Genomic DNA, 12,246 nt, shown 5'->3' on the forward strand with positions numbered 1-12,246 from the left:
ATTAGTTTACTGTGGACAAAGACATGCATCTTACATACCTGTATAACCATAACCAAACATGAATCATACATTGAGAAAATGCTCTGTTTTATTTTTTTAGCTTAGTCTTTAATGAAGATTAGAGGTGCAAAAGGCAAATCATTGTAAAATGACCAAATGCACAATTCTCATCTGCTTCTGGTAGGTTTCTGAAGTGTTCTGCACAGGAAGCGTGTGACTATCTTACTAAAGCTGTGGGTAAAAGTCCATTATTACTGACAGAACTGGATCTGAGTGAAGATCAATTAGGAGATCTGGATGGAGACAAACTCTCTGCTCTTCTGATGGACTCTCATAGCAAAGTGGAGAAAATCAAGTGAGTCAACATAAGTTTATGCATGATAACTTTCCTGATTGTTTATTTTTAAAGACTGTCAGTTACATGTACTCTATAAACATTCGTACTGTTGATCTGATGTGTTGAATGCTAAATATTTAATAATGCTGTTCTTGTGTTTAGGCTGAGTAATTGTGAAAAGCTGACAGAGAAAAGCTGTTCAGTTCTAGCTACTGTTCTCTCCTCCAAAACCATCCTGAAAGAGATGAACCTGAACAACAGTCGTCTGCTGGACTCAGGAGTGAGAGAGATCTGTAAAGGATTAGGGAATCGAATGTGTGAGCTGAAGATACTCAAGTCAGTTCATCCAGATACACTGCAGATAACACCACTAACCCTGTAGTATAATTACTTTTTATTATTATATTATTATTACTTAACTCACCATGAAAAAATTAAACATAACCACAATAGTTTTGCTAAACTCAGTGACGCCTACTTCTTCTGTCATTCTGTGCCTCTGAGTTGCAGGAAGCTTTCAGGCAACACAATAATATTGTGGACAACATTAATTAAACATATTTCATTTGTGTATATATATTTTCTAGTCTTTCAGACTGCAGTATCAGTGAAGAAGGTTATAAAGCTCTGGCTTCAGCTCTGAGATCAAACCCTTCACACCTGATAGAGCTGGATCTCAGAGGAAATGATCCTGGACAATCAGGAGTGAAGGAGCTCACTGATTTACTACAGGATCCACACTGTACACTGAAGACACTGAGGTGAGTATTAAAATAGCAATCTTCTCCTCTTTAATGTTATATGTGTACAAATGCAATGCTTAATAAAAAAAGGACAGTAATCCATTAAAAAAATCAAACTAATGTCAGACTTCAGAGAGAAAAAAAGCTAGTCTGGTGAAGCTTTTATTATTGAGATCAGAAAAATTCCCATTAATTATTACTATGAATGAATGAATGTGTTTAAATAGTGCTTTTATTGTTTATTGCCGTACACCCAAAGTACCTTACAGTCATATGAGGGGGTCTCTCCTCATAATGACCAGTGTGCAGCATCTACCTGAATGTTGTGACTGCAGCCACAGGACAACGATGCAATTGCTTCACCACACACCATCTGCAGGTGGAGAAGAGAGACAGAGAAAGAGCCAGTTCAGTGGATAAGGAGGTTTAGGAGGACATGATTGTTGAGGGTATTGACCCTACTCTAAGCCATGCCCTAAAGTTTCCACAGGCCAATTGTGGGATTAGCTACCATTGCCAGGGGCATGATGTCTGTCAAGCTTTTAAGTGAAGAAACCATACCGATGCGTTGTGCATATGGTATCTTAAAAGTTTGGATGGGGTGGTGGAATATTTTCCCTTCCATAACATAAAAAAATGTATAGTTCCTGCTTTCTGTATACTGTTGATTGGTTGGCGTTTACGTGTTTCATTGGCTGTAGCGATAACTAGACATGATATTGGCACTGCATTGCTTTTATTAGCCTTTGGCTTGTGGCAGAGCTGTGGTAGACTCATGCAGGAGGACTTTGTTTGTGTTGTTGATCATTTATGGCTCAGAATCTCTGACTCTTGCCAGGTTCAATGCATAGATTTAGACCCATAATGTGTAAGTAGTAGCCTGGTGTGCTAAAAACAAAAGCAAGAGGATGTTATCATTGGAAAGTGGTCAGGCTGATGTCTTGTATTTATTCCACAAGACTTATGGATCCTTTTCTCGAATAATATTTATTAGATTATTTTCAAATGGTCAGCATATGAGGGTTTTGAATTTAGCTTCAATTTTGATTAAATTATTTTCTAATCAATTGCATATTATGTTGTGGATATACTCTTCTAATGCTCTCTGCAGTCCCCTTTGTCTTGCTCTCTGAAATATCTAAGATACCTGTTCACCAAACATGTCTATTTATGATTTGATTTGGTGTGAAAGCTTGACAGGCATAGTAATAGTAACTCAAGTAGCCGTGGCTTAGTGAAGGGTCAATTTGGCCAGGACATTGGGGTCACACCCCTACTCTTTGTGTCATAAGGTGTGTCATAAGATTTTTAAAGCCCATAGAGATTCTGGAACTTAGTTTAATGTTTCATCTGTAAAAAAAAAGTGCTTTTTACAGTACTGTATAGTGTCCCTGTCTCTAAACTGGGACCCATATATACCACAGTCTGAGCACCCCCTGCTGGACTTAGAGACTTTCCCAGGTGGTCTTCCATCCAGGTTCTGACCCAGGCTCATCCCCGCTTAGTTTTACTCTGCACCTTTAAACATTTTTGTCTTCAGGTTTTTGAGTCCTGCAGCAGAAGAAGTCTTTCAGTTTGTGACTGGAATTGTGGGTAAAAACCCGTTACTCCTGAAAGAACTGAATCTGAGTAATCATGAATTAGGAGACACACAAGTGAATCAACTCTCGGTTCTGCTGAAAGATAAACACTGTACAATCAACACACTTCAGTAAGTTACTGATGTTTTAGAATATTAACTATTTTATAGATTTGTACTTCTTGTGTTATATGTGTGGCTAAAACAAACTAAATAAAATGCTTCCCTCTTTGTTTTCTTTCTCTTCAGGCTGTTTAATAGCAAGATTACAGCAGAAGGTTGTGCTTCTTTGACTTCAGCATTTAATTCAAATCCTTCACACCTGATAGAGCTCAATCTGAGTGAAAATAAACTAGAAGACTCTGGAGTAGTGAAAATCTGCCCTCTGCTGAAAAATACACAGTGCAGACTGGAGAAACTGAGGTCTGTATTTACATTATTGCACATTTTTACATGAAATGTTAAAGAAAATTTGAGTTTGATTTTATAAAGTTATGAAAATGTGGTTTAAGTTTAACCTTTTCATCTCTCTTTCACTTTGACCAATATTCTGCCTACCATCTCCTGTTTTGAAACTATTATTTAATTCACATTCATCCGTTTTAGTTAATTAGGTCTTTTATAATCACCTTTAATTGTAATTATAATCACTGTTCAATCCAGGGTGCTTTTGCTCACACTTTTCGTCGATGTTTAATGCCTCGTGACTAAACAAAGGGTGCCAATGTGATCGTGCATGCCAACATGCAAAACGGCAGTCATAAAAGCAATATTTTAAAAAGATATATATATATATATATATTTTTTTTTTTTTTGATGCACAATTTTTTTTTCTTTCATTAATTGCACGTTCATTAAGTGCCATCTAATGTCAGAGGGTTTTTACACTCGTCTCTATGCTGATGAAAATCACCTAGGTTTAAATTAAGAAAAACGTCTCTAAAAACACTGACGATAAGTGTGAGTAAAAAAAGCATCCCAGTGTATACAAGACTTTAGTGCTTGTATTTAGGATTTCTAGAGTAGATCAGCATGCTAATCTTGTTTGTTTTCAGAAGTTGCTTATGAAGCAGGTTATTTAAACTTGTTTGTTCAACTGTGTCTCAAAGAATAACAAATACTGTCATTTTCTAGTCTTTCAGACTGCAGTATCAGTGAAGAAGGTTATAAAGCTCTGGCTTCAGCTCTGAGATCAAACCCTTCACACCTGATAGAGCTGGATCTCAGAGGAAATGATCCTGGACAATCAGGAGTGAAGGAGCTCACTGATTTACCACAGGATCCACACTGTACACTGAAGACACTGAGGTGAACCATGAGGAAATATTTCATAAATAAATTATGCATATTGATTAAGAGAAATACTATTAATAAGCAATACACAATTATAGGCTGGTGAATTATTTATTTTTATTTTGCTATTAAAAAAAATGATTATTTTATGTAACTCAAATGATATTAGATTAGATTAGATTCAACTTTATTGTCATCACACATGTACAAGTACAAGGCAACGAAATGCAAGAGGATATCTTCTGTTACATGACATTTAAAGAAATTAACTAACTCTTGAATCGTTTTCTTCTCTCAGGTTTTTGAGTCCTGATGATGATAAAGTCTGTCAATTTGTGACAGGAATTGTGGGTGAAAACCCGTTACTCCTGAAAGAACTGAATCTGAGTAATCGTGAACTAGGAGACACACAAGTGAATCAACTCTCTACTCTACTGCAGGATAAACATTGTAGAGTCAACACATTCATGTGAGTATCTTACATTGTTTTCAAAAGAATAAAAATAATGTATATTATTGTAATAAAACATTTTTTAATAAAAAATGTATTACATGGCTCTTTAGAATGTTTAATTCTAATTGATAACAGCAATCACTAAATTGGTGCCATCTTGTGACTGAATATTGTAGGCTGCAATTGTTTACATCTTTTCTTCTTTCAAGCTTTGTCTAATTAAAGAGTTGATCAATTATTACAGCACAGATTATTGTTTTATGTTCAATCTATTTTTATTATTTTTTGCTTGTAGAATAAAGCGCTTCAGTCTCATTCAAAAGCTGCTGAAAAGCCCATCTGGCTCTATTCTCAGATAACATCTGCCAGGATATACATTATTACCCTTTGTCTAATAAAAAACTATTATAACGATACAACTATAATTCCTTTTGTATACTTGTGTGTTATAGCTGAAAATGTTTCCTCTCTTATCTTTCTCTTCAGGCTGAATAATAACAGGATTACAGCTGAAGGTTGTACTGTCTTGACTTCAGCATTTAATTTAAACTCTTCACACCTGATAGAGCTCAATCTGAGTGGAAATAATCTAGGAGACTCAGGAGTAGAGAAGATCTGTCCTCTGCTGAAAAATACACAATGCCGATTAGAGAAACTGAGGTGTGTATTTTTATTTTTGTACGTTTTCACATTAGTATAGTGAACAAAATTCTTAAAATGACTCTTTAGTTATGTTGGCTGAAAAAATATACATTTTTAAATAATATGATGGTTAATAAATAATGGTGGGATTTACGTTTTGTATGTACTGATCATTCAACATGTTAGGTTAATAATGTGTTTTCATTAAATATGGCATTGTTTTCATGCATATATATTGTGTGGCTAAATATTGCCTAAATTGATTTATAAAAAGCATATTGGCCTAGATTTTTACAAGACTTTATTTGTGTGGTTATTTTGTTTATTTAATATGCAACATGCAGAACTAAACTGCTTATTTCATATACAGTCTTTCAGACTGCAGAATCACTGAAGAAGGTTATAAAGCTCTGGCTTCAGCTCTGAGATCAAACCCTTCACACCTGATAGAGCTGGATCTCAGAGGAAATGATCCTGGACAATCAGGAGTGAAGGAGCTCACTGATTTACTGAAGAGTAGAAGCTGTAAATTCAGGTAATTTACAAACTTAAAAAAGCACTTGGAACAAAATGTGTTGATGTTCTTCCAAAATGTAACCTCAGTATCAATCAACCTTTACTTTTTCAATTCTCTTTAAATGAAACATAACATGCAATAAGCATGATCAGAATCCAAAGAAATGTGTATTTATATAGAGTACTGTAAGCTAAAAACATTGTATTAACACATTTTCAGATCTGTTTACCATTAACCACACTTGTTATACAGTAATTTAATCCATTAACAATATGTTCCATAAAGCTTGTGTGTACAGATCAAAAGTGTGTGTTTGTGTGCGTGCGTGCATGCGTGTGTGCGTGTGTGTGTGTAGTTGTAGATGTAGATGTGTTGAGTTCTAGAAGACATAATCTAACACAGATATTTACTTTTTGTGTGTCTGCATTTGTGTTGCACTTGTCTGAATGGTTAAACAATGTCAAGGGTAAATCTTTAAAAGGCTGTTACAAAAACATTCGTCAGCCTTTTAAATTAACAGTTTGAGGTTTTAATGTAAAATCTAAAAAGAATGTTAAAATTGGTTTACCGTGGACAAAGACATGCATCTTACATACCTGTATAACCATAACCAAACATGAATCATACATTGAGAAAATGCTCTGTTTTATTTTTTTAGCTTAGTCTTTAATGAAGATTAGAGGTGCAAAAGGCAAATCATTGTAAAATGACCAAATGCACAATTCTCATCTGCTTCTGGTAGGTTTCTGAAGTGTTCTGCACAGGAAGCGTGTGACTATCTTACTAAAGCTGTGGGTAAAAGTCCATTATTACTGACAGAACTGGATCTGAGTGAAGATAAATTAGGAGATCTGGATGGAGACAAACTCTCTGCTCTTCTGATGGACTCTCATAGCAAAGTGGAGAAAATCAAGTGAGTCAACATAAGTTTATGCATGATAACTTTCCTGATTGTTTATTTTTAAAGACTGTCAGTTACATGTACTCTATAAACATTCATACTGTTGATCTGATGTGTTGAATGCTAAATATTTAATAATGCTGTTCTTGTGTTTAGGCTGAGTAATTGTGAAAAGCTGACAGAGAAAAGCTGTTCAGTTCTAGCTACTGTTCTCTCCTCCAAAACCATCCTGAAAGAGATGAACCTGAACAACAGTCGTCTGTTGGACTCAGGAGTCAGAGAGATCTGTAAAGGATTAGGGAATCGAATGTGTGAGCTGAAGATACTCAAGTCAGTACATCCAGATACACTGCAGATAACACCACTAACCCTGTAGTATAATTACTATTTATTATTATATTATTATTACTTAACTCACCATGAAAAAATTAAACATAACCACAATAGTTTTGCTAAACTCAGAGGCACAGAATGACAGAAGAAGTAGGCGTCACTGAGTTGCAGGAAGCTTTCAGGCAACACAATAATATTGTGGACAACATTAATTAAACATTATATTTCATTTGTGTATATATATTTTCTAGTCTTTCAGACTGCAGTATCAGTGAAGAAGGTTATAAAGCTCTGGCTTCAGCTCTGAGATCAAACCCTTCACACCTGATAGAGCTGGATCTCAGAGGAAATGATCCTGGACAATCAGGAGTGAAGGAGCTCACTGATTTACTACAGGATCCACACTGTACACTGAAGACACTGAGGTGAGTATTAATATAGCTATCTTCTCCTCTTTAATGTTATATGTGTACAAATGCAATGCTTAATAAAAAAAGGACAGTAATCCATTAAAAAAAATCAAACTAATGTCAGACTTCAGAGAGAAAAAAAGCTAGTCTGGTGAAGCTTTTATTATTGAGATCAGAAAAATTCCCATTAATTATTACTATGAATGAATGAATGTGTTTAAATAGTGCTTTTATTGTTTATTGCCGTACACCCAAAGTGCCTTACAGTCATATGAGGGGGTCTCTCCTCATAACCACCAGTGTGCAGCATCTACCTGAATGTTGTGACTGCAGCCACAGGACAACGATGCAATTGCTTCACCACACACCATCTGCAGGTGGAGAAGAGAGACAGAAAGAGCCAGTTCAGTGGATGAGGAGGTTTAGGAGGACATGATTGTTGAGGGTATTGACCATAGTCTAAGCCATGCCCTAAAGTTTCCACAGGCCAATTGTGGGATTAGCTACCATTGCCAGGGGCATGATGTCTGTCAAGCTTTTAAGTGAAGAAACCATACCGATGCGTTGTGCATATGGTATCTTAAAAGTTTGGATGGGGTGGTGGAATATTTTCCCTTCCATAACATAAAAAAATGTATAGTTCCTGCTTTCTGTATACTGTTGATTGGTTGGCGTTTACGTGTTTCATTGGCTGTAGCGATAACTAGACATGATATTGGCACTGCATTGCTTTTATTAGCCTTTGGCTTGTGGCAGAGCTGTGGTAGACTCATGCAGGAGGACTTTGTTTGTGTTGTTGATCATTTATGGCTCAGCATCTCTGACTCTTGCCAGGTTCAATGCATAGATTTAGACCCATAATGTGTAAGTAGTAGCCTGGTGTGCTAAAAACAAAAGCAAGAGGATGTTATCATTGGAAAGTGCTCAGGCTGATGTCTTGTATTTATTCCACAAGACTTATGGATCCTTTTCTCGAATAATATTTATTAGATTATTTTCAAATGGTCAGCATATGAGGGTTTTGAATTTAGCTTCAATTTTGATTAAATTATTTTCTAATCAATTGCATATTATGTTGTGGATATACTCTTCTAATGCTCTCTGCAGTCCCCTTTCTCTTGCTCTCTGAAATATCTAAGATACCTGTTCACCAAACATGTCTATTTATGATTTGATTTGGTGTGAAAGCTTGACAGGCATAGTAATAGTAACTCAAGTAGCCGTGGCTTAGTGAAGGGTCAATTTGGCCAGGACATTGGGGTCACACCCCTACTCTTTGTGTCATAAGATTTTTAAAGCCCACAGAGATTCTGGAACTTAGTTTAATGTTTCATCTGTAAAAAAAAAAGTGCTTTTTACAGTACTGTATAGTGTCCCTTTCTCTAAACTGGGACCCATATATACCACAGTCTGAGCACCCCCTGCTGGACTTAGAGACTTTCCCAGGTGGTCTTCCATCCAGGTTCTGACCCAGGCTCATCCCCGCTTAGTTTTACTCTGCACCTTTAACATTTTTTGTCTTCAGGTTTTTGAGTCCTGCAGCAGAAGAAGTCTTTCAGTTTGTGACTGGAATTGTGGGTAAAAACCCGTTACTCCTGAAAGAACTGAATCTGAGTAATCATGAATTAGGAGACACACAAGTGAATCAACTCTCGGTTCTGCTGAAAGATAAACACTGTACAATCAACACACTTCAGTAAGTTACTGATGTTTTAGAATATTAACTATTTTATAGATTTGTACTTCTGGTGTTATATGTGTGGCTAAAACAAACTAAATAAAATGCTTCCCTCTTTGTTTTCTTTCTCTTCAGGCTGTTTAATAGCAAGATTACAGCAGAAGGTTGTGCTTCTTTGACTTCAGCATTTAATTCAAATCCTTCACACCTGATAGAGCTCAATCTGAGTGAAAATAAACTAGAAGACTCTGGAGTAGTGAAAATCTGCCCTCTGCTGAAAAATACACAGTGCAGACTGGAGAAACTGAGGTCTGTATTTACATTATTGCACATTTTTACATGAAATGTTAAAGAAAATTTGAGTTTGATTTTATAAAGTTATGAAAATGTGGTTTAAGTTTAACCTTTTCATCTCTCTTTCACTGTGACCAATATTCTGCCTACCATCTCCTGTTTTTGAAACTGTTATTTAATTCACATTCATCCGTTTTAGTTAATTAGGTCTTTTATAATCACCTTTAATTGTAATTATAATCAATGTTCAATCCAGGGTGCTTTTGCTCACACTTTTTGTCAATGTTTAATGCCTCGTGACTAAACAAAGGGTGCCAATGTGATCGTGCATGCCAACGTGCAAAACGGCAGGCATAAAAGCAATATTTTTAAAAGATTTATATATATAATTTTTTTTTGATGCACAATTTTTTTTTTTCTTTCATTAATTGCACGTTCATTAAGTGCCATCTAATGTCAGAGGGTTTTTACACTCGTCTCTATGCTGATGAAAATCACCTAGGTTTAAATTAAGAAAAACGTCTCTAAAAACACTGACGATAAGTGTGAGTAAAAAAAGCATCCCAGTGTATACAAGACTTTAGTGCTTGTATTTAGGATTTCTAGAGTAGATCAGCATGCTAATCTTGTTTGTTTTCAGAAGTTGCTTATGAAGCAGGTTATTTAAACTTGTTTGTTCAACTGTGTCTCAAAGAATAACAAATACTGTTATTTTCTAGTCTTTCAGACTGCAGTATCTGTGAAGAAGGTTATAAAGCTCTGGCTTCAGCTCTGAGATCAAACCCTTCACACCTGATAGAGCTGGATCTAAGAGGAAATGATCCTGGACAATCAGGAGTGAAGGAGCTCACTGATTTACCACAGGATCCACACTGTACACTGAAGACACTGAGGTGAACCATGAGGAAATATTTCATAAATAAATTATGCATATTGATTAAGAGAAATACTATTAATAAGCAATACACAATTATAGGCTGGTGAATTATTTATTTTTATTTTGCTATTAAAAAAATGATTATTTTATGTAACTCAAATGATATTAGATTAGATTAGATTCAACTTTATTGTCATCACACATGTACAAGTACAAGGCAACGAAATGCAAGAGGATATCTTCTGTTACATGACATTTAAAGAAATTAACTAACTCTTGAATCGTTTTCTTCTCTCAGGTTTTTGAGTCCTGATGATGATAAAGTCTGTCAATTTGTGACAGGAATTGTGGGTGAAAACCCGTTACTCCTGAAAGAACTGAATCTGAGTAATCGTGAACTAGGAGACACACAAGTGAATCAACTCTCTACTCTACTGCAGGATAAACATTGTAGAGTCAACACATTCATGTGAGTATCTTACATTGTTTTCAAAAGTATAAAAATAATGTATATTATTGTAATAAAAATTTTTTTAATAAAAAATGTATTACATGGCTCTTTAGAATGTTTAATTCTAATTGATAAACAGCAATCACTAAATTGGTGCCATCTTGTGACTGAATATTGTAGGCTGCAATTGTTTACATCTTTTCTTCCTTCAAGCTTTGTCTAATTAAAGAGTTGATCAATTATTACAGCACAGATTATTGTTTTATGTTCAATCTATTTTTTATTTATTTTTTGCTTGTAGAATAAAGCGCTTCAGTCTCATTCAAAAGCTGCTGAAAAGCCCATCTGGCTCTATTCTCAGATAACATCTGCCAGGATATACATTATTACCCTTTGTCTAATAAAAAACTATTATAACGATACAACTATAATTCCTTTTGTATACTTGTGTGTTATAGCTGAAAATGTTTCCTCTCTTATCTTTCTCTTCAGGCTGAATAATAACAGGATTACAGCTGAAGGTTGTACTGTCTTGACTTCAGCATTTAATTTAAACCCTTCACACCTGATAGAGCTCAATCTGAGTGGAAATAATCTAGGAGACTCAGGAGTAGAGAAGATCTGTCCTCTGCTGAAAAATACACAATGCCGATTAGAGAAACTGAGGTGTGTATTTTTATTTTTGTACGTTTTCACATTAGTATAGTGAACAAAATTCTTAAAAGGACTCTTTAGTTATGTTGGCTGAAAAAATATACATTTTTAAATAATATGATGGTTAATAAATAATGGTGGGATTTACGTTTTGTATGTACTGATCATTCAACATGTTAGGTTAATAATGTGTTTTCATTAAATATGGCATTGTTTTCATGCATATATATTGTGTGGCTAAATATTGCCTAAATTGATTTATAAAAAGCATATTGGCCTAGATTTTTACAAGACTTTATTTGTGTGGTTATTTTGTTTATTTAATATGCAACATGCAGAACTAAACTGCTTATTTCATATACAGTCTTTCAGACTGCAGAATCACTGAAGAAGGTTATAAAGCTCTGGCTTCAGCTCTGAGATCAAACCCTTCACACCTGATAGAGCTGGATCTCAGAGGAAATGATCCTGGACAATCAGGAGTGAAGGAGCTCACTGAGTTACTGAAGAGTAGAAGCTGTAAATTCAGGTAATTTACAAACTTAAAAAAGCACTTGGAACAAAATGTGTTGATGTTCTTCCAAAATGTAACCTTAGTATCAATCAACCTTTACTTTTTCAATTCTCTTTAAATGAAACATAACATGCAATAAGCATGATCAGAATCCAAAGAAATGTGTATTTATATACAGTACTGTAAGCTAAAAACATTGTATTAACACATTTTCAGATCTGTTTACCATTAACCACACTTGTTATACAGTAATTTAATCCATTAACAATATGTTCCATAAAGCTTGTGGGTACAGATCAAAAGTGTGTATTTGTGTGCGTGCGTGCGTGTGTGTGTGTAGTTGTAGATGTGTGGATCTTTAAAAGGCTGTTTTAAAAATCTTTAAAAGGCTGTTACAAAAACATTCGTCAGCCTTTTAAATTAATAGTTTGAGGTTTAATGTAAAATCTAAAAAGAATGTTAAAATTAGTTTACTGTGGACAAAGACATGCATCTTACATACCTGTATAACCATAACCAAACATGAATCATACATTGAGAAAATGCTCTGTTTTATTTTTTTAGCTTAG

At 34.9% G+C, this 12,246-nt stretch overlaps 2 protein-coding genes across 2 annotated transcripts; both read left to right on the top strand.

Annotated features, from left to right (window-relative positions):
- The first annotated feature begins 650 nt into the window (after positions 1-650).
- On the top strand, positions 651-6,842 carry LOC130216658 (ribonuclease inhibitor-like). Its single transcript, XM_056448543.1, has 10 exons — positions 651-673; positions 925-1,098; positions 2,621-2,791; positions 2,909-3,082; positions 3,794-3,967; positions 4,251-4,421; positions 4,893-5,066; positions 5,419-5,583; positions 6,308-6,478; positions 6,623-6,842. The coding sequence occupies exons 1-10, from the start codon at positions 651-653 to the stop codon at positions 6,840-6,842; spliced, it is 1,617 nt and encodes a 538-aa protein (XP_056304518.1).
- Positions 6,843-6,937: 95 nt separating this feature from the next.
- Positions 6,938-11,696, top strand: LOC130216660 (ribonuclease inhibitor-like). The gene is made up of 8 exons (XM_056448544.1): positions 6,938-6,981; positions 7,051-7,224; positions 8,735-8,905; positions 9,023-9,196; positions 9,901-10,074; positions 10,357-10,527; positions 11,002-11,175; positions 11,528-11,696. The coding sequence occupies exons 1-8, from the start codon at positions 6,938-6,940 to the stop codon at positions 11,694-11,696; spliced, it is 1,251 nt and encodes a 416-aa protein (XP_056304519.1).
- Positions 11,697-12,246: the final 550 nt, after the last annotated feature.

This window comes from Danio aesculapii, chromosome 22, assembly GCF_903798145.1.
Source record: "Danio aesculapii chromosome 22, fDanAes4.1, whole genome shotgun sequence".
In the NCBI taxonomy this organism is placed as follows: domain Eukaryota; kingdom Metazoa; phylum Chordata; class Actinopteri; order Cypriniformes; family Danionidae; genus Danio; species Danio aesculapii.

Coding starts and splice junctions, on each gene's coding strand:
- LOC130216658 (XM_056448543.1), top strand. CDS start 651: ATGTGTGAGCTGAAGATACTCAA. Junction 3,968..4,250: donor TGTACACTGAAGACACTGAG/GTGAACCATGAG, acceptor TTCTTCTCTCAG/GTTTTTGAGTCCTGATGATG. Junction 5,067..5,418: donor TGCCGATTAGAGAAACTGAG/GTGTGTATTTTT, acceptor TTTCATATACAG/TCTTTCAGACTGCAGAATCA.
- LOC130216660 (XM_056448544.1), top strand. CDS start 6,938: ATGACAGAAGAAGTAGGCGTCACTGAGTTGCAGGAAGCTTTCAG. Junction 8,906..9,022: donor TGTACAATCAACACACTTCA/GTAAGTTACTGA, acceptor CTTTCTCTTCAG/GCTGTTTAATAGCAAGATTA. Junction 10,075..10,356: donor TGTACACTGAAGACACTGAG/GTGAACCATGAG, acceptor TTCTTCTCTCAG/GTTTTTGAGTCCTGATGATG.